Below are 22,322 nucleotides of genomic sequence, written 5' to 3'. Positions count from 1 at the left end.
CTCCTCTTGTTTAAGAATTTTTGTTGCCTAATTAAAGTTCATACTCCTCTGCCTGGTATATACACAGCTGTGAAAGACATAGCTTCACTCTGCCTTTCCAACTTCATCTCTCACAATTCACATTAATATATCTTACTTTCCAAAATTGTTATTGTATACATTTTTCTCCTGATTCTGCTCACTTTCAACATATATCAGTTCATACAAGTTTTCCCAGGTTTCTCTGAAACCACCTTCTTCAGTTCCATGTTTCTTATTTATTTTTCTTGGAATAAGCCTTAGCTCTTCTCCACATCTACCCCTTTGCTGATCCTAGTCCTACTTCACAGAAGAGCTCCCCTTTCTCATCTCCTTCCTGTAGGAAGTTGCCAAAATACCACCTACTTGTTTAGACTTATATAAAGTGAGGCCTCCTGAAACAATATTTCTTGGTCTCCCTCAAACAAATCGAGGACTATTTTTCACTCATCACTATATTCCTAGGAGTTTCTGCCACATATAGTGGGTAAAGTATTCATTATTGTGAATGAATTGTACATTTTCCATTGCTTTGAAATAACCAATGCTCAGAAAAAGGAACCAAATGCCTGGGAATTAAAATTGATCTTTTTTTTAAACCCCTACCTTCTGCCTCAGAATCAATATTATCTATTGATTCCAAGGCAATAGAGTGGTAAGGACTAGGCAGTGGGTATCAAGTGACTTGCCCAAGGTCACACAGCTGGAAAGTGTCTGAGGTCAGATTTGAACCCAGGACCTCCCATCTCTAGGCCTGGCTCTCAATCCACTTAGCTACCCAGCTGCCCCCAAACTGATCTTTTAAAACATAAATGTTAGATGGAATTCTGTTGGGATACATAATGGCCATTTGTTGTTAGATGATAGGAAAGGCAGTTAGTAAATAGAGAATTGAACCTTGTGTTGAGAGCAGCTAGGTCTGGATCCTAACTTGAAAATGTTATCTATGTATGTATGCATGCATGTATCTGTCTATCTGTCCTATTTTAAACCCTTACCTTCCGTCTTGGAGTCAATACTGTGTATTGGCTCCAAGGCAGAAGAGTGGTAAGGGCTAGGCAATGGGGGTTAAGTGACTTGCTCAGGGTCACACAGCTGGGAAGTGTCTGAGGCCAGATTTGAACCTAGGACCTCCCATCTCTAGGCCTGACTCTCAATCCACTGAGCTACCCAGCTGCCCCCTTGGATACAGATGTCATAATGTACAAGTCACTCAACTAATTTTCCTCATCTGCAAAATGGAGACAATAATGGTATTTTACTTATTGCATTGGGTTTTGATAAAGCTGAAAAGAGAAATGTTAAGTTCTTTGTGAATCTTAAATGCTGTTTATCATAGGAGGTAGAACTTAAACCTTTTTATCTGTTTAGGCATTTCAGTAGCAGAATTTCCACTTTCTGGCAGAAACACTAAAGGGACAATCAGTGCCTTTTAAAAAGAAAATGCAGCCATTAACAAAGGGCTTAAAGAAGCTTGCTTAGATGCTGGATCAATAAATCAATCAATGAGCACTTAAGTGCCTGCTCTGTTTTAGGCACTAAAATATAGATATAGATCCAGATAATTTTAGTGTTAAACATTCTAAACTCTGCATCACCTTCCCCTCAAATGACTGCCTTATTTTTTCTAATCCACAGTGTTATTCCATTAGCTATTCTATGCTGGAAGTTACATGATAATGATAGAGTACCACTGGCATTAAGGGCAGACTGACTCTGGAAAATCCACTGGTAATTTAGGTTTGGTTTTGGAACAAGATGATCATTCAGTAGTTAACAATAAGAAATTTACTTACTTGTCACAAGGAGAAGGATATTGAAGGATGATAGCATTAAAGATCCCTTGGGTTATTTTGACAGATTAAAACTCTCCTGTCTGAGTTACCCATTGTGATCCAAAAGCCAAACATGCTAGATTGAGCTTGACTAGAAAGCCTTGTGTACTTAGGTGATAAGGAAGTGATGTTAACAGTGACCTCTTTGGGCCCCTGGGCCAATTAGTCTTTTTTTTTCTTCCTTTTTCTTTTTTAAACCCTCACCTTCCATCTTAGAATCACTATTGGTTCTAAAACTGAGGAGTGGTAAAAGCTAGGCAATGGGGGTTAAGTGACTTGCCCAGAGTCACATAACTAGGAAGTCTCTGAATCCAGATTTGAACCCAGGACCTCCTATCTCTAGTCCTGGCTTTCATTAATTAAGTCTTTAATATGCTTTTAATACTTTTTCAGGGAAAAACTAGCTTAAATTGCATGGGGGTGTTGAAGTGGAGCAGGTTAAAATACTTCTACTACAAATGGTATTGTTTTTAGGTGAAGATTAATTTGGATAAAAGAATATGATTGGAATTTACACTAGAATGTTGGGGTTGACAAAATCCTGAAAGATTTTCTTTCCTCATTAAAAGTTCTTAATTTTATTTAAAATTATTTTTCAAATTATCTATAATTGCTGTTTGTCCAAAAATTATCCATAACATTAGAGATTCTATTCTTTATGGATTACTCCAGTATAGATTGGATTATATTACTCTGATATAGAGGAAACATCCTAAAAGTGACTTAAAAAAAACTACCTGCTCTTGTATTTTTTTTTTCAGCTGGACTAGTTCAATGTTTGAGCCATCCATCAGTGGCCACATTTGCATCAGGGAATATAGTCTAAAAATTAGACTTGTCTCCATATCACTAAAATGAACTATCAAATATTTAATGAATCCTTGCTGGACATTAAAATCCTTTGGAGAATGTAAAGAGTTCTGGGAAGTTGGGAGTATGGTAAACCAGCCTTACAGGAGTTTACAGTGTAGCCAAGTAAATGTCCTGTGTGTCATGAAAGAAGACTAACAATTTAAGTAAGCAAATGAAAAGTGTCATAAATAGTACACAGCTGTTCAGAAGATGGGGAGAACACTTCAAGTTGGGATTTTTAGGGAAACTTTGCAAAAGAAGTAGCATTTAAGCTGGTCTTTGGAGAGTGGATAAGATATAGTATACTAGAATTTAAGAGCTGAAAGGACCTTAGAATATCTGATGCAACCCTTTCCTTTTACAATTTAGAAAACTGAATCTAAGAGAGGACACTCGATTTGTCCATGGTCATCATCATTTGTCCATATCATCGTCATCAATGGCAGACAGGATTCACATCCAGATCTTTTGACTCCCAAACCACTATTTTTTTCTTTCAGTACAATTTTAGATAAGAAGGGGCAATCTACTTGGGGAGAAATGGCATGAGCAGAATTGTAGAGGGAGGAAAATACAAGGCATGCTGGAGGAAATAGGAATTGACCCATTTGGTTAGAGCACAGAAGGTTCATAGTAAAGACGAATAAAGCTAGCAATATAAGTTGTGGTCATATAATCAAAAGTCCCTGAAGAAACTGAGGTCCAAATTGCTACAGATATTTGACCCAGAGTTATAGAGAGAGCAAGTGGCAGAACCAGGATTCCAACCTGGGTTCTCTAACACTGTTTCTTTGGCTTTAAGTGTGTTCCTTTTATTATAGGCAAAGGAAAATTGTTGGATATTTTTCATCAGGAATGTGTCATAATGAGAAAATTGTTTTAAGAAAATTAATCTAATAGTTTTATGTAAAGGGAATTAGATAAGGCAAGTGCCTGGGAGTTAGGGAAATCAATTAGAAGGGAGTTAGGGAAATCAATTAGAAGGCTATTGTCCAATTAAGAGGTACTTGTCCAGTCCTGAAATGATAAAGACTTGATTTAGGTAATGGCCATAGGAATAACCATCAAAGAACAAAGGATGACAAAGAACCTAGTATTTCTTGTACTCAAGTTTACATGAATGAAAGACTAGATCACTTAAAAAGCATTTATTAAGTGCCTATTATATGCCAGGGGAAGCAGCTGAGTGTGCTGGCCCTGGAATCAGGAAGAACTGAGTTCAAATGTAACCTCAGATATTTGCTAGTTGTGTGACCCTGGGCAAGTCAGTTAACCTCTCAAGATGGAAATGGAAAAATACTATAATATCCTTGCCAAGAAAACCCCATGGACTAAACTGTTGGTTGGACATGATTGAACAGTGATATGCCAGTCATGGTGCCAAATTCTGGGGATACAAGGATAGTCGTTGTTTTATATTCTAATAGGGCAAGACAACATCCAAAAGGGAAAAGGGAATGGTAAAAAGGGAGTAGTGTTTTGATCAGAGAATTCACAGGGGTGCTAAGTGGAATCATGGAGCAATAATCAACTTGTCCTTTCCAGGAACAAACATGTTGATTTGATTATTGTTTCCAGAGGCAAAGGTGGAAGGGAGGAGAGTAGGTTGTGAAGATGGTCAGGGAACCATAGTGTGGTCAGTCTGGATGAGGCTAGACATGGCCAAGTCTAGCCATCAATTATTTCTATAGAACTCGGCTTACAAAGTCCTTTCCTCACCTCAACTCTTCTAAGCCTTTTTATTTTCCACTCTATATTATTTCATATTATATGGCTTTGAAAATACTCTGCCACTATTCACCCCATTGTAGTAAAGTGAAGGTTGTAGGTCCATGGATGGTTTTGAACTAATTTTTTCTAGGCTGGGTAAGAGTGTAGATTGAAGTCATTCTGGGTTTATGTGAATGAAAAGTAATTCCTTTTGGATCTGCAACTGGATTATTGGATAATTCTACACCATACACTGTGTCTGCTTTGTTCTTGACCTATTTCCCTACTGTTTAGAAGGGAGATGCAATTGAAGAATAAATGAGAGTCTCAGAGGGATTATGTAAAGAATAAAATCTCTTCTGGAGAGCATTTGGTCATTTCCTTAGCTGGTAGTATGTTAGATGAATTGGGAGTGATGAACAACTCTCATTTCATGTGTACAAGGAATGAAGGGATGGGATAGAGGGCAAGCCACTTAATTTCTCTAATTCTCTCAGGCTCATCCAACCATACTGTTGTTCTCTGCCCATCTTTCAATTCACTCTCTCCATTTCTTCCTCTGCTTCTGCGAACAATAACCAAATAAACAATTTTATTCCTGGAAGGGATGTGTCAGTCATTGCTTTTTCACCATCCCAGTGACTTCTTTTCTGAAAAATGAGGGACCTGGACTCTAAAACCTATGATCAACCAATTAGTCAATCAGCAAACATTTATTAAGAGTCTACTGTATGCCAGGGGCTGTGCTAGGTGCTGGGAGTAGAAAGACAAAAAATAAAATAATCTCTGCTCCCACAGAGCTACCCATGATTAATTGTTCCATTGTGTATCCACCTAATGACATTGTTATTGAACCCATCATCCCTGTTAACCTGTGTCTGGCCATTTACATATTGTATAACTTATGTAATAGTCATACCTTTTGGCTTGTGTGTGTGTGTGTGTGTGTGTGTCCTTTTGAGTGTTCTCATAAGGGATTGATCGATATTTACCAAGTTTCAGTTTCCCTTATCCTTAATCACTTTCTAGTAATGTCACAGTCATTCTGCCCGCCCCAAGAATACCTGGTCCCCACGGAAGATGCTCCCAGTGGTCTGGCACATGAGATTTGCCTCCTCTTGGGAAGGGGGAACAGCCTGACGTTATTAATGGGAGAATGAGAAAACCTTTGAAAAACTGATTTCACGAATGGCTTTCCCTCCCTCTCTCTTTGCAGGACATTAACCAGAAGCTTCAAGAAGACAACCAAGAGCTGAGAGATCTTTGTTGTTTCCTGGATGACGATAGGCAGAAGGGGAAAAAGGTGTCACGCGAGTGGCAGAGACTGGGCAGATATACGGCGGGGGTGATGCACAAGGAAGTGGCCTTATATCTGCAGAAACTGAAGGAACTAGAAGTGAAGCAGGAGGAGGTTGTCAAGGAGAACATGGAGCTCAAAGAGCTCTGCGTGATGCTGGATGAAGAGAAAGGTGGCTGTGCTGGCAGCCGGAGCTCCATTGACAGCCAGATCAGCCTGTGCCAGCTCACAGCCTCCACGGCCCCCTACGTGCGGGACGTCGGGGATGGCAGCAGCACCTCCAGCACAGGGAGCACCGACAGCCCTGACCACCACAAACATCACGCGGGCAGCAGCCCCGAACATCTCCAGAAACCGAGAGCGGAGGGCAGTCCGGAACACTCAAAGCACAGGAGTGGGAGCCCAGAACACCTGGCCAAACCGAGGGTTTCTGGGAGCCCCGATCACCAGAAACAGCTCAAAGGACCCAGTCCAGAGCATCACAAAAGCATAGTCAAGGGCAGCCCCGAGCAGCAGAAGCACGCAGGGGGTAGCCCGGAGACCCTGCCCAAGCATGTGATAAGCAGCAGCCCCGAACATTTTCAGAAGCACAGGCCTGGCGGGAGCCCGGAACACCCAAAGCACGGCAGCGGCAGCCCTGAGCACCTTCAGAAGCACATCCTGAGTGGCAGCATGGAGCACCTCCCGAGGGCGAGGGGGACCAGCCCGGAGCATCTCAAACAGCATTACGGGGGAAGCCCAGATCATCACAAGCACATGGGCGGAGGAGGCAGCAGGGAAGGCACCCTCCGGAGGCAGACCCCTGACGACTTGTCGCCTCATCACAGGAGTGTATACAGTGGAATGAATGGTGGGTCAGTACGCGCTATGGGCACCTCTTTTGCTGGAACTGCAAACTAGGACCAATAAATAGCATGCCGGTTCCCTTTTTGAAATGAGCGGTCGTTCTGGGAGGTGGGAAGGATGAAGGATTTATCTGGTTATGATCTTATGGAGGCTATTTTTGAATACCACAGACCTGAGTAGCTCTTTAGGTCCAGAGAAGGGAGATGAGAAATCGCGTTGTGGGATGAGGTGGCCAGCGGGGAATGTGTGGGTGTTCTGGGTAGTCTGGACATTTGAGGTAAAAGAAATGTGTCTTAAATTTGGCCATGCTCCTATTTACCTGCTTTGTTTTGTTGCTGAATAGGAGTGGGCAAAGCCTATTGTTTTAATACTACTCTTAAAGCATATTTGGATAATGACGTTATCTACGCAAATAGAAAGAAAGAATGGGATTAAAATGGTATAGTTTTGATACTTATTTGCCTAAAAAGCAAGTGTGTTCTCTATGACGATGGAGGTCGTATACTAAATTTGAAGTTTTCGGTGCATTCAGTAGCTTCTAAAATGCATTTTAAGTCACCCTCTTCCGCATTACATTCAGACAATCAAACTTTATTTAAAGGGTTTCAGAAGCGCGTACTCATGGAGTACATACTCATTGTGTTATTAGATGCAGAAGGATTCTTTTTTTTCCCCAAAGGGGAGGGGTTTAATTTTATCCCTGGAAATATAGCATGATGTGCTAGAAAATCAATGAATTTGGAGTTAGAGACCCTGAGTTTAAATCCTCTCTCTTTAATTTACTACCTTGATGACCTCAAGGAAAGTCACTGTACCTTACTGGACCTCGATTTTCTCATCTGTAAAATGAGAAGATTGCAGTAGATGCCCCCTAAGTTCTCTTCAGACTCTACTCTGGAGTCCATGATCTTTTTAAAGTGAACTCAGAGCAGTTGGGTAGCTCAGTGGATAGAGAACCAGGCCCAGAGACAGGAAGTTCTGGGTTCAAATTTGGCCTCAGATACTTCTTAGCTTTGTGACCCTGGGAAATATCCCTTAATCACTTTTCTGCTTTGGAACCTATATACAGTATTGATTCCAAAAGAGAAGGTAAGGGTTTAAATAAATAAAGTGAACACGCACATACTCTGGTTTCTAAGGGCATAATACAATTTGAATTTTCAGAGAAGGCAACAAACTGGAGCTTACTGCCATTTCCCCCATGAATCAGCTTCATTTTTGTTTTGTTTTGTTTTGTTTTGTTTTTTGCATCTTGGGTTTTGGAACCACACTGAACTTGAGAGAGAAACTACTTGAGAGAATAACATTTAAAAAATAATTCTTTTATGCAACCTATGGTCAAGTTCGAATAGAAGTGATCATTAAGAAAACTATGTGTTGGCTGGAGGTTCAACTCCTCTTCCCCCAAACGCCCTTCAAAATATCAGTGGTTATTCGCTTCATTTAAATGCTGCTTCAGAAACTGCACGAAGTAGGCTCTGATCAGTGTAGAAGGAGACTGCCAATTTTAGTGGTGACACAAACGGGTAAATTTTCAATATTTTCTTTGGGGATTTAGCTGTTGGATTCCATTTCATCTTAATCCTCCTCTCATGGTGCTGAAAATTGACTCCTGAAGCTTGTGGCTTCTAATGAGTCCAGTGTTCTTTGAAAAGCATTAGTAAATGGAAGGAGAAAGGGCAGCAGAATAACAAGAAGACATTCACTGGGAAGTCTATGTTTGGAGATGGAGGCTGTGTCCAAGGCCAGATCATTTGTCAGACTGTACCTTCAGGTTTGTCCCATTGTCCCAATAGCAGATTGATTGAAATTTCAGTTACTCCTTGTTTCTCTTGGTCTTTGTGACCAAGAACTTTGGGTTCCTTTTTCCCACAAGAGTTCAAATATTTTAATTTCAATGTTATTGTGATGGGAACAGTTGCCTAGAACGTTTGGTTTTAAGAGGGAATGGATGAGGTTAGCACAGTGGATAGAGAAGTAGGTCATAGAGTCAGGAGGACCTGCATTCAAATTTGGTCCTAGACACTTCTTAGCACTTAACCCCAATTGTCTAGTCCTTGCTGCTCTTTTGTCTTAGAATTGATACTAAGACAGAAACTAAAGATTAAAAAAAAGGAGGAATAGATGAACTGGATGGGAAATTAATAGTACCATATTTTTCATTGTTTTATGTGTGAGTTGTTAAGTATGAATGAGCCCTGCTTAAACAACAATAGCATCTAAAAAAGACACGTTAAAATGACTACATTTAGAGTTGTCAGTTCATTTCACAACAGGGCTCTTCTAAATATCAAGCTCCCTTAGTCCAATTAAATGATAATTTTATGATAGTCATAAAAATCTATTTTATAGCCATCCCTTCAAGAATACATCTTGTGCAGTGCATAAAGCAAGGTAAATTTGTTTGGAAGAGAAGCATTAGAAAAAGACTCAGGATTCATAATTATATAGATTCAGGTTTACTTTGGAGTTCAGATCATATCCCCCTTTCACCCTCCAACAACCAACATGCCAAGGATACATTTAGAACCATTGGTTTGTTTCACAATAGAATTCTTCTAAACTTCATGTCCTATACAATAAATTCTTGATATAACATAATTAACCTCTAGCATGTGTGGCTTGTTCTATCTAACACAGCATTCCCATGACTTGCCCTATTTTGCAAATATTTCAGGCAATTTTAAGTTTGTATTTAAGCCTATCTCTGATGTTGCCCTCTCAGAACATTATGAATTTAGTTTCTAGGCTTTCCACATATTCACATATAATAAGTGTTGGGGAGAGTTAGGGTTGGCATTTAACTTGGCAATCTATACCTTCTATTGAAATTCCACAGTGCGTTGATTGCATTACACTCTGGAGAATGAAAGAGAATACCATGTTCAGAGGTTAGCTCTAGAACAGTGGCATCCAACTCAAACAGAAACAGGGCTACTAAACCATACACAGTGATCCCCGTGGGCCACAGATTGACATAGAAACCCTCATATTAACAGCATCTGAGCTCTCCTGTGTTTTTATTTATTTTGTTAAATATTTCCCATTTGCAATTTACTATATTTCAGCCAGCACTCAGGAGTATTGTGTTCTGTGTTTGATTCTTCTCTTCTGGAATGCCAAATATGGCTATTTAAAACATGATAATTTTGGACAGATATATCTTTTTCATGACACATACCCATCAACTGATAACTCGGGGGAAGCAACCATATTTTGTTGTAGATAGGAAGAAATGAGACTGAGATGAGATGATTCATCAAGTAGGGAATGGACAAGATGTTATTTTTTCTGGAATCAAATACAAGAAACAAGTGAACATCAGTGGGAAGATTGTGTTGGTATATTACAAAATTATGTTTAGCTTTGAGCATCTTCAAATTATGTTGAGCTTTTCAGCTAGGAAGTTAGGGGGCAAGGCAGCTGATACATGCACTCTTCAAGATACTCCTTTTGTTAAAGCAGCAGGTCTAGACTCTAAGGGATATGCAAAGTGGATGCTAGGGTTTTCCTCTTCCCTCCTTATCCATGTCTGTCTGGCAGTTGCTCATTTAGTCCTTGTGAAAAACAAACAAACATTCCTAACACACCATGAAAGCATTTTTTAAGAAGATATTTTACTCTACTCTCTCTAGGCGAAACTACAATTTGGGAAAGGGCCATTTTGCAAATAGGAAGTTGATGCATCACTCTTGCTGTTTGTACATGAAAGCATTTTGGCTGTAGCTTATTTCATTTTACATTTGAAAACAAAGCTATTAGCCCCCACATAGGCTGCACAATCTTAGTATGAGCGAGGCAGACTTAGTTCCTCAGAATGGAATTTTCACTCACCTATCTCCATGGGGAGCTGGGATTATGTTTAGCCCTCTTAAGGTTAAAGTGTTCATCCTCATAAAGCCAGTGAACCTTTCCCTCAGGAAGCCAGCTGGCAGATCTAAGGGCCTTTAATAAGGAACTTTCTTGCATAAGGGGAAGCTCTGTAGTTCTCTTTGTTAGAGGCTCCTTATCTTGCTTAAGGTGTGGATGACTCAGGTTCTCTAGCAGCTGCTTTGTCTGGGGGATGATTCCAGGTAGGGATCATTCTGCTGATCAGCCTGCCCCAAAAAAGGAATTTCCCACCTGGAGATTTTGAACATCTGGGTGCTTTTGCCAGGTGGAAAGATGGCAACATTTTGGATTTTAATCCTTGGAACAAACCTGCTGATTTTAGGCAAATAAATTGGGATGAATGCAGAAGCCTTAGGACTTGTCTTAATGTTTCTCTTCCATCTTCTGAAAGTGATTATTTCAATCCCCTTAGCCTATACTATAGAATAAAATATAGTCTAAACTCCTTAGGCTTTGATTGAAGGCCTTCCATAGTTTGTCCCCAGACTCCTTTGTAGCCTATTTCTTAAATTACTCTCCACACCCTCTGTTCTAGTCAATTTATATTGCTAGCTATTGCCTAAATTCAGTCTGCCATCCTTTGCCACCCTTTGGAACATATTCCCATCTCCTCTTCTCCTATTAAAATTCCCCTTCTCCACCAAGGCTCAGTTTCTGAAGCTTTCCCTAATCCCCACTATAGCTCAAAGTGTTCTTTACCTTCCTCAGATTTGTATTATGATTATCTGTGTACCTGTTAAATTCCCTGTAAATAGATTGTAAGCTCCTTGAGGGCAGGGACTATGGTTTTTTTAAATTTCCATTTGTGTACCACCAGCACCAAACACATCACCGTGCACATAGCAAGTGTTTAATAAACATGTATTAAATCAAAATCTCTTGGTTTTAATTCACTTTCTTATGTGTATTATAAAAAATTACTTCTGTTTTGATTTCATTTGCTAGAGCTTTTTCTGTTGAATTAAGTGCATTCAAAACCCATCAAAGGTTTTGCCTTCTAACAAATGCACTGTCCAGGTAATAAGCTCTCTCTTCTTTAATCATTTAAGCTACTCCCTTGCCATGGCATATTCAGTTTGGTTTTTTAAGTCAATGGTGCTAATTAAGGGGTAGGAAAGAATGTCCAAGAAGTGAGATGGGAAGGCAGAGGTCTCTTTGTCTAGCCTTCTGTCTCCTCCAATTCCTGAGTGATCCATCCCCAGAAAAGGAAATATGGATGAACAATAGAAGATCTCATGATGCCAGTAAAAGGTCCCTTTGTCATGCTCCTGCTTAAAAAATTTTAAGTGGATCTCTAATGCACAATGAGTAAATTTCTTTCTCCTTTGCCTTGCAGTCCAGACTTTATACAGTCTGGTGCCATTTTGTTGCTCAAGACTTACTGCCTACTAGTTTTCATGCATGCTACTTCCTAATTGAATCAGACTTTGCTCACATGCATTTTTCTGCCTCCATACTTTTGTATGCTACACTGTTTCATGTACTTGGAATGTTCAACAGGGCACTGAAGTTCCATTCATCCTTTAGAGCCCAGCTAAAATGCCAACTCTTTAGCAAAATCTTCCCTAGTCACTGTTGGTTGGCAATGACCTTTACCTATAATCTCACATAGCTATTTGTTTTACACCTTTATAATGCATTAAGCTGTGACAATTTAGTTTTAGTTGGCTATGTACCTACCTTAATTCATGCCTAGGCAACCAGTTCCATAGGGATAGCAACCGTCTTTTAGTTAAGCTTTTTATCTTCTCCCCAGTGCCTAGTATAATCCTCTGCATGCAGTAGATGTTCAATAAGTGTTTGTTGAATGTTTTAGTGAACAACACTCAATATACTTCCTTCTAGGAAGGTAAGTGCATGATGAACTTCTTCCTTTCCAACTGCCTAATTCATCGTTCAGAGGAGAATGTTTTAGTTAGGACTATTGTTTCTGAAGTAAGTCTGCCTGATAAAGGCACACTATTAAAGATTTGGTTAAGGATGTATATTGTTTAAGTTATATCTGGAAAACCCTTATGCAGAGTTAACTTAAAACTTATTTTCTCTATGGAAGGGAAACTGTGTGCATCTATTTCTGAGCCGTCTACAAAAGTGTGGCAAGGGTATGTTGGAACCAGCTCTTACTAGCTAACTGATTGCTAAATATTCAGTTGGAACATTTACACCTTAGCAAACATCAAATACCCCAAATCAGAGCTTAGTTTAATGTTTGTTGACTCCTTAGACTTAGAAAAGTGATGGAAATATGTTAATGAGAATAATTTAATTTAAAAGTATCTTGTGTGTATTTTTTTTCTCTGAGAACTTGTTAAAAATTTCCCAGCACACACCTAGGTACCAGAAACATGTCATGGTGCTGGGAGCCTTAGAGTTAGAGTTGGAGTTGGAAGGGATGAGTCTGAATCTCAGATCTTACCCTTTTTTGTGGCACCTGGGGCCAATCACATTGTCTTTTGGAGGCTTTATTTTCCTTGTTTGAAAACCAAGAGTTGAACTAGATCACAGGATAATAGGCTGTTATCTAGTTCAACCACCTTATTTTTTTAAAAAACTCTTTATCTTAATTATCTTAATTAATATCTTAATTAGTATTATAGTTGATAATAGAATCTATCTTAAAATTGATGCTGTGTCGAGTCTCAGACCGAAGAGCAGTGAAGACTAGGCAGTTGGGCTTAAGTGACTTGATTAGGATCACAGAGGGAAGAAGTATCCGAGGCCAGATTAGAAGCCAGGATCTCCCAACTCCAGGGCTGATATTCCATCCATGGTGTCACCTAGCTGCACCCAACCATCTTATTTTATAATGAAGAAACCAAGGCTCAGAGAAGCTAAATGATTTGTTCAAAGTCTCACAGGCATTTCATCACATAGATTTTGAACATAATTTCTCTAACTTCAAATTTAGCACACTTTCTACTGTATCATGTTACATATGAAGTATAGTATATTACCAAGATCCCTTCCAGCTCTAAATCTCATAAAATAATTCATGTACATTTATAAATTTTGCATTGGGAATACAATATTTATGCTTATGTAGATGAAGGCAGAATGTGCAGATTTTCCTGTGTAGATGAATGCTTGTTGATTTCTCCCCTCAAGTTGAGTTTTCTGAAGTGCTATACTATATTTTACTGTTGTAGTACCAAAGTAGTGTTAGGAGACCTAGCGGAGCACTCATGCCACATGAGGGATACATCCCTTATGGAATATTTATGGGAGGACATAGACAACAAGAGCCATAGAAAATGAGAAAGTGTTGAGTTTCAAATGTACCACTGAAGGGAAGTGTGAATATTGATGGAATTCCAGATTTACTGTGTGCTAAAATGTTCTATATGATAAATTTCCCATTTTATAGGTCTTTTTTTGATTATTCTGAGCTTTCTGGCCTTCTGCTTGCTTTCTATGTTTGTGTTATTAATGAGCAAAAAGCAACTTTTTACTAACATGGAAAGGGCCAGTTGATTGGAGGTTTGACAACTCATATGTGGAAAAATGCTCAGTGACACTTTTCTGCTACAAAGGTCCCTGGGAAATAAACAAAGATGCAGTGCCTAATGAACAATTACTCTTATGAATCTGTCACTTTTTAAGAAAAATGTGGTGTCAGTATATCTCTGGTGTGTGAATATGAAGAGTAGAAATCACTTTTCTCTTGGGGAAATATGCCAGCAGTTACAATTATAGAATACCATAGTTGATTTTAAGTGAGGTCTCCTGAGAATGTTTTCTGTTTTGTGTGCCAGCTTATTTGATGGTTGAGAAACTAGGTAATAGTTTATGTTCTCCAAGCTTAGCTGAAGTACATTTGTGAGCAGTGTGTTCAATTTTAACCTCAGTTTAGACATTTAGGAAAAAGTGAAGTCAATTGTTGATTTGTGTTGGTTGTGTGGACTATGATAAATAAATCATAACAATATTAACAAAGAATATAATTTAACAGGCTAGATGAATGATTGGATATATAGTTCATTGTAGGAAATATCTGAGATATTGCGTATTGGAAAACCTAAGCTACTTCTGAAAAAAACATAGTGGAACAAGAAGAGTTATTAACAGCATTAACAAAAATGCCACTGCCTTTAAGCATTTTTATATTTGGATTTGTATGCTTCCATCCGTTTCTCTTCTATGACTTTTTTTTGAGTCTTTTACTAAATGGAAATATTTTCACATTTATTTAAAAGTGGTTGTGTCTACCCAGTTAAAATAACCAGTTGATTGGTTCAATATAGTCAAACAGTAGTTTAGTTCAGTTAATCAGGCAAACTTCTATTTATTTTTTATTTTTTTTAGCATTTTGTAGATTATAAACTGACCTTCTCGATGGGCTTTTTTTCTGTTCAATAAATTGTCTTGTCATGCTAATCCAGTTTATTTCAGTTTACATGGTTAAAATTGCTGGCTCATCTCTACTTTAATTACAATGGTTTTCTATAAGATAAAATAGGGGAAATAAGATAATTGAATTAGAAATGCCTTGATCTTTCAAACTAAAATAATTTAGAATGGAGCATATGGAAGAGGAAATAATTTCATTTAATCAAATAACAACCTTTCTTCAGTGTTAGTTTTATTTTTTTTAATTGTTTCACTCATGTTTGACTCTTCGTGATCTCATTTGGGGTTTTCTTGGCAAGGGTACTGCGATGGTTTTCTTCTCCAGTTACACCAAGGCAAATGGGGTGAAGTGACTTGGCCAGGGTCTCTGGCCTCTAGTAACACCTCTAGTAAGTGTTTGAAGCCAGATTTGAACTCAGAAAGATGAATCTTCTTGATTCCTGATCTGGTGCTTTGTCCATTGTACCATCTAGCTGCCCCTGACTTCTTTACTCAGTTTGCAATTCCTTTCTTCAAAGTTACTGATGATTTCTCAAACAACAATTTCTTTTCTCCATATTCCTCCCTTTTGACCTTTCTGTAGCATTTATCACTGTTGATTGCCCTCTCCTCATGTCTTCTCATGTCTTAGTTTTTATAACACTTCTATCTCCTGGTTCTTTTCCTACTTTCCTGACTGTTCCTTTACAATCTCCCTTAATGGATCATCTTTTTCAGACCCTTAACTGTGTGTACACCATGTCTTTGTCTATCTCTGGGAAAACATTTAACTTTTATGTTATTGCCTTAAGACATATAAAAATCACTCAGGATTTTTATATTGTCTTGGTAGAAGAAGGTGCCACATGTGATGTTCTCCATGGTGGCAAGATGGCATCATGGATTTAGATTTTGAACTAATCATCAAAGGTGGAATTTCTCCATCAAATTTACTCTCACCCCCAGTCCAGTTAGTTGTAGCATTCCTTTGATTCTCTCTCCACTTTGTTCACATCTATCTTCTTCTGACCATTCAGCATGAAGACCCTAGGTGTGCTTCTAGCGCTCCTTACCTGGACTATTGCAATAGCCTTATAATTGATCCCCTTACCTCATGTCTCTCTACTCCCATCCATTTCCCTAACTTAACATTTCTAATGCTCAGGTTTGATTCAAATTCATCAGCTTAGATTTATTTCATATTATATACTTCATATACTCTATGTTTAGGCCAAGCTGGTCTATCAGCTGCTCTCTGGATCCCCAGCTATCACTTCTTGTGAATTTATTCAAGCAAATTTTTGTCTTTGCATTCCTACTGCCTATCATCAGAACTTATACATAGGCATTAAATAAACATTTGTTGAACTGGATTTAATTTAGTCCTGTGTTTCTGTCTGCTAGACATATACTCTCTCCCTCCTCTTTCCTCCCCTCCCTCCCTCTTCCCTTCCCCTCCTTCCTCCCTCTATCCCCCCTCTGTCCCCTCCCTCTCCCTCCTCTCTCTCTTCCTTCTCCCTCCCTTCCTTCCTCTGTTTCATTGTGTATTCCTAAGCACTCTGACTTAGTACAATGTGTCCTTTTAGTGGTCTGTTATAAACTTCTTGATCTACCAGTTGGCCTTTATAGGGGGGCCTTCTTAAATGTCAGTAATCAGAGGGGTTCCGGAATTGGGTCCTGCCACAGTGGTTTGTGTACACAGCACTCAACTGCCTGTTCTTTCCTATTCAGAAATCACAAAGCATGAATCCTTTCTCTGGTTGCCTTACCATAGTCCTTCATGGGCCATGTAAATTTGGGCATCTATCTTTAATTTAAAAAGCCTATTTCAGAGAAAAAGAGTCTGAGTTACAAAGCAGACTGGGGCAACACTGGGCTGGGAACTCAAGACTTCCAGGAAACATGCCCCGACACAAAGCTATTGACCTTACCCTACATTATTTTTTACAGACAGGTGAATTTTGGAATTATTTTCATAAGAAACATTCTGAGATAAAGACCAAGGCCATTAAAAAAGTCTGATTCTGCTTAGCATAGGGCTCTTCACATAAGAGATACATAATAATGATAATGAGGATGATGATGATGATAGCTAGAATGTCTATAGTGCTTTAAGGTTTGCCAAGTGCTTTATACATAGAATCTCATTTTTTCAATCAATTAATCAACAAACATTTGTTAATGTACCTGACACAGTGCTACATACTGGGTATACAAATACAATTATAAATTGAAATGTGTTGAATTAATTTGGATGTTCCTTGGGAGGAACAGTTTATATTAGATGTTAAGGCAACATTGACAAATTTATTGTTTCTTAATTCCTATCAGATATCCTGGGGTAGCTCATCTCTGTACTCACTCTCCCAATATGCACTGGACTAACAGGCTGGATCCCTAGATGGTGGCTTCTGGGTCTTCCCTTGGGGTTCTAGGTAGTAACCCTGAGGGGCTGGAGGTGGTTAATACTCTTACTCATAAGCACCCGTACAGTGTTTCCTAATATCATTTAGTCAATTAATACTTATCCAGGATCAGTTACTGTTGAACATCACTTAGCTTTTGCAAAGGAATATTTACATAATAAGGATGGCCATGCAACATTCCTCCAAAAATCATAGGGGATGCATTGATTAAGTAAATTGAGCTTAGGGAGCATGTGTGGCAAAGGGGTGATTTATAGTCTCTGGTTGTCTTTTAGGAACTGTCATGAAATTCCCTTAAAGTACAATCTTTTTTTGGGGCTTTGAGAGTTGGGGGTTGTTGTAGAGTTCTGAAGTTGCATTTCCTCAGTGTGCCTAGTTGATCCTTGTCTCCCATTAACTACTGCTATTCTGTCTACACTTTTACTGTTAATTACTACAAATGAGAAGTCCAGATCTTCTAAGGTTTTGAAGTTTTCCAGGTCTTCCTCAGGCCAACATGATAAGGGGAAGAGTAGTTGCCAAGCAGTTGCTTTTAGGGGGGCTTGATTGAAGCTTCCAGGTTGGCTTGATTTTAGAATACTAGATTCTACACTGGGTTGCTATTTTATCTAAGCCCACCAGGTCATGACTAATTCCCTTTGATCTTAGTTAATAAACGTCTATTAAGTGACTACTGGACATCACTGAGGATGCAAAAAAAAAAAAAACAAAAACAACAAAAAAAACCAAACCAAACAGTCTTTGCTATATAGCAGAGATGGTGAACCTTTTAGAGGGGTGGGTGATGTGAGAAATGCCCTCAGGTGCCTGTGGAGAAGGGAAGGGGAGCACTGGGGTCCTGTGTCCCTCTGGCTTTCTAGTAATGTATTCTGGTGAACTCTGTGTTGGAGCAATGGTGCGTACCCACAGAGAGAGCTATGAGTGCCTGCTCTGGCATGCATGCCATAAGTTCATCACCACAGCTATATAGTGCCATTTCATTCCATTCAATGGCTCTAAGTACTCTTTTCAAGCTGATTCATGACTTTTCCTTCCTTATTTTATAACTTTGATTGATTCAAAAGAGGTATCTAGGAATTTACACCTATTTTATATCTTTGATTGGTTGATTCTATAACTCAGTGAAAGATAATTTCATCTGATAAAATATTAAGAAATAGAGAATATTGTTAATTACATTATTTGGGGTAGGAGTATAGGATTCCATTGAGAAGTCTTGACCTTCTGTACTTGGAGGAGGTAGGCCTTCACTCTTACATTTGTTTGTTTTAAAATAGGCTGTTTTAAGCATTTTATAACTCTGATTTTCAATATCATGATTAGACTATATGATACTTGAAGAAGAGGAGAGGACATGAAAACTCTGGTCTAATTTTTAAAAGGGCTTTGGTCAAGTTACTGCCTTTAAAAAAGACATAAATTGTCTTCTCTTTAGAGTGCCATTCAAGTGCTTCTGGCAGAAATAACAGCCTGCTCTTTCCGGTACATTTGATACTTACCCAGCAAAGAATAATGGAAGAGGTAGAGAAGGGATAATAGCAGAGGAAGAATGTACAGCTTATAATACAGTACTTGTAGAGGCAATAGTTTGGCCTTACTAAGAGAGACTGAATACTCAGCAAGATGCACAGAAAAAAAGGATCATTTTTAATCATGTCAACAAATATTTATAGAGACTGCTTGGTACAGGGTGGAGACAAGTAAATACAAGACACTTCTCTCATTGGTTGAAACAAAGTATAGGATTATAGGATCATAGGATTTACATCTGGAAAGAATCTTAGGGAATCTCTAGTCCAACCCCCTCATTTTGTAGCTTTGGAAACTGAGGCTCAGAGGGGGAAAGTGTTTTGCCTAAGGTCATGCAGGAAATAAATAGCAGAACTGGGATTTGAACCCTGGGTCTGTGACTCCAAATCCAGCACTCTTGCTTTTTACACTACAACTTCTTGTGTCTTAAATGAAAACATTTCAAAATAAACCATATATTCTGGGCAATGTGTTTTCTTTTTAAACTTTTGCTTTTAAATCATCTCTCCCTTCCCCCCCCCCTCTTCTTTTGGGCAGGGGAAGACTGGTGAGGAGGGAATTAAGGTATCTTAAGAAAAAAAAAAACCGAGTCCAGTTTACATCAAAACTAATTTTCCATTTGTTGAGTCTGCAGGCATTTAAAATTTTGGTTTTTAATTTTAAATACATTTTCAAGAAATAGAAATAAATTATGGTCTTTGCTTGGAAGAGAAGGTGGGCAAACAATATTGCCATCAAATACACCCGTGTCATCTAGCAACAATTCCTTACTAAAAACACTGTTTTCCACACTGATAGCTAAAACAACTTTTAGTCTCAAATTTCAATTTCTTCCTAGATTTGTTCCTCTTTTGAGTACATCTAAGCTTTATGAATGATTATCTTCATCTCCTCATTGAATACTTAGCCTTTAGCTGCAAGAAGCCTTTCTCTGGAGGTGGCAGCTAGGTGGAAGAAAATCTGGAGGCAGGATGACCTGAATTTAAATTTAGCCTCAGACACTTAATAGCTGTATGAATTTGAACAAGTCACTTAGCTTGTATCTGCTTCGATTTCCTCAGCTACAAAATGGAGATCATCATAGCACCTGCTTCCTAGAATTATTGTGAGGATTAACATAAGATGATATTTGTAAAGCCCTGAGTGAAGTATCTGGCAACATAGTAGGTGCTTAATAAATGCTTGCTTCTTTTCCTTCTGTTCATGGTTTTTAGTGCCCTCCCTCTGAGACTACCCTAAGTTTTTCATGTTCATAACTTGTTTATACAAATTTAATTGCTCATTGCAACCCCCACTCCCTTATTTTACTATGAGCTCCTTGAGGGTAGGGACTTTTTTTTTCTTTTTAACCCTGCTTAAAAAGGTTTTTTTTTTTTTTAAACCTAATACTACTTGCTTGCTTGCTTGCATAATTGTATCATTGTCAAAGGAGGGTTTTCCCTTCTCTTTGCATTCTTTTCTTACCTGAGTCAGGCAAGCTTCTGCTTCTGTTGCAGCTTCTTTTTGCATAATACATTAACTGCATCCATCTTTGTCTTTCTTAAACTGCCTTCTACCAAGATGAGTTTCAAGACATTATTGATGATCATTGAGGAGTTTTTCCCATTTAGATTCTTTATGAGAAACTCAAATATCTTTAGTTGCACATTCCCAGTGGGGATTTGCTGAACTCGATTAAAGGGGAAGTAGTTCTTCATCAATTTGGCCCATTGATCCTATCAGTTATTGTCGATTTTTACTACATACCTAGCTGAAATGGTCAATAGCCACAGCCTCTGGCTTTTTGTCAACAAGTTCTCCTTTCTCTTTTCCCATCTCATGTTTCTTTCTCTTCACCCTTCTGTGCTTGACTTCTATCTCTAATTTGGCTTTTTCTGCTGAGGGTTATTAGCACAATTAAAAGGGAAGTAGATCTCTATCAATTTAGCTGATTGACCCCATCATTTGTTGTGGACTTTTTCTATGAACCCAACTGAAATGGCCAATAGCCCTAGCTATTGGCGTTTTTGTCAAAAGTTTTTCCTTTCTCTTTTCCCTTCTCTTGTTCTCTTTCTCTTAACCCTTCTGTGCTTGACTTCTATCTCTAATTTGGCCTTTTCCACTGAGGGTTATGCCCTCTTTCCTAGTGACCTTTCCAGCAATACTTTCTTTCACCTCTTTCAGTTCTTTCTGAATCTCCTCCAGGGCTGGTACTGTAGTTTGCTGCCATTTCTAGGGGGTAATGAAAGGCCAAGCTGTTCCTTTACAAAGGGGAGGAGTTTCAATGCATTTTTATAAGTATACTAGGTAGAATGAATTTAAAGACCCAAAGTGATTCTGGCAAAAACAAAATAAATATTGAACCTTTCCTTTCATATTGAATCTTTCCTTTCAGTCATCTGGAGAAAATAAAATTCCTGTATTTAAAAATTCAGTATGAGGGATAGTTGTACCAAGTTTTCTTTTACTACATTTTTCTGGTTATTCTGATATGATCTTGCCTATTAAGATTACTTGAGAGGCAGACTTCCTAGTTTGGCTTCATTAATCATGTATTCCCACCTTTGCCTAAATATATGTATTTATCTTCTTGAATTTTACCTAAATGACTACCTGAAAAAGCATAGGATGAATGAAGTTGGTTCTTCTCAGTTTGTTGTACCTTCTAGTTACAACAGAAAACCTTTCTCTTATAATTGTATAGAATGGATCCAAGATTAGGGATAGGCATTAATTCATTTCATTATTTCACTTCATTTCATTCATTCAGCAAACATTTATCAAGTACCCACTTCTTACAATGCATTATGATTCCTCTTCAAGGAGGAGTGTATTAATATTTTCTACTTGCCTTTTAAAAAATAAGTTTACATGTTTTTAATGCCAGAAAATTTGCCCTGTTGGTATGTATAAGTATTTATTTAGTGATAGGTTAAGTTGCATATGATAAGTTAAGTTGTATTGAATGCTAAATGCCTCTAATAGAAAGTGAAACCCAGGGGAGATAATTATCAGAAGCAGTGAGGGCTCTATTGATAAATATTGCTTTAGGTGATCAAATCCTCACTGGCATTTGCATTTATGTGCACTAGCACATGTAGTGTGTGTGTGTGTGTGTTTATGAGAGTTGAATTTAGGATTAGATGATGGTTCAAAAATACTAAACCTGAATTGTGGGTGAAGTTTGAATTTCAGAGATATATATTTCTTAATAAGTCAGTTCAATTGATGAGAATTTATTAACTACCTTCTGTGTATTGACATTATGATAGGCCCTAGAGATGTAAAAGCAAAAAATAAAGCACTCCCTACTCTTAAGGAACATATATTCAACCAAGGAAAACTCTGTGCCCATATATAAGAATATACAAATTGTGTAAGAAGTCAATACAAAGTAATTTAAAGTATGAGACATTCTGTTTTTGTGCATCAAAGACCTAGTATAAGAGATGACAGTTCAGGTGAGCTTTGAAAGAACAGAGAGACTCCAAGAGGCAACAGAATAGAGCAATGATGGTAAACCTATGGCACAGGTGCCAAAGATGGCATGCACAGTGATGTCTGTGGGCACCTGACCACCCTCCTCCCCAATCTTTCTGCCCTGAGTTCATT

The 22,322-nt window shown here is 38.4% G+C and overlaps 1 protein-coding gene across 5 annotated transcripts in view; it reads left to right on the top strand.

Annotated features, from left to right (window-relative positions):
• CCDC85A (coiled-coil domain containing 85A) overlaps positions 1-22,322 on the top strand; it is a 260,019-nt gene that overhangs the window by 3,213 nt on the left and 234,484 nt on the right. For all 5 annotated transcript variants that reach the window (XM_003339681.3, XM_001375101.3, XM_007476801.2 and 2 more), the window contains exon 2: positions 5,632-6,562. In XM_003339681.3, the coding sequence (XP_003339729.1) occupies positions 5,632-6,562 (931 nt within the window). The remainder of the gene's footprint in view (positions 1-5,631; positions 6,563-22,322) is intronic.

The sequence above is a fragment of the Monodelphis domestica genome, chromosome 1, assembly GCF_027887165.1.
Source record: "Monodelphis domestica isolate mMonDom1 chromosome 1, mMonDom1.pri, whole genome shotgun sequence".
NCBI lineage: Eukaryota > Metazoa > Chordata > Mammalia > Didelphimorphia > Didelphidae > Monodelphis > Monodelphis domestica.
The sequence above is the reverse complement of the archived record's forward strand: the minus strand, read 5'-3'. Positions and strand labels throughout refer to the sequence as shown.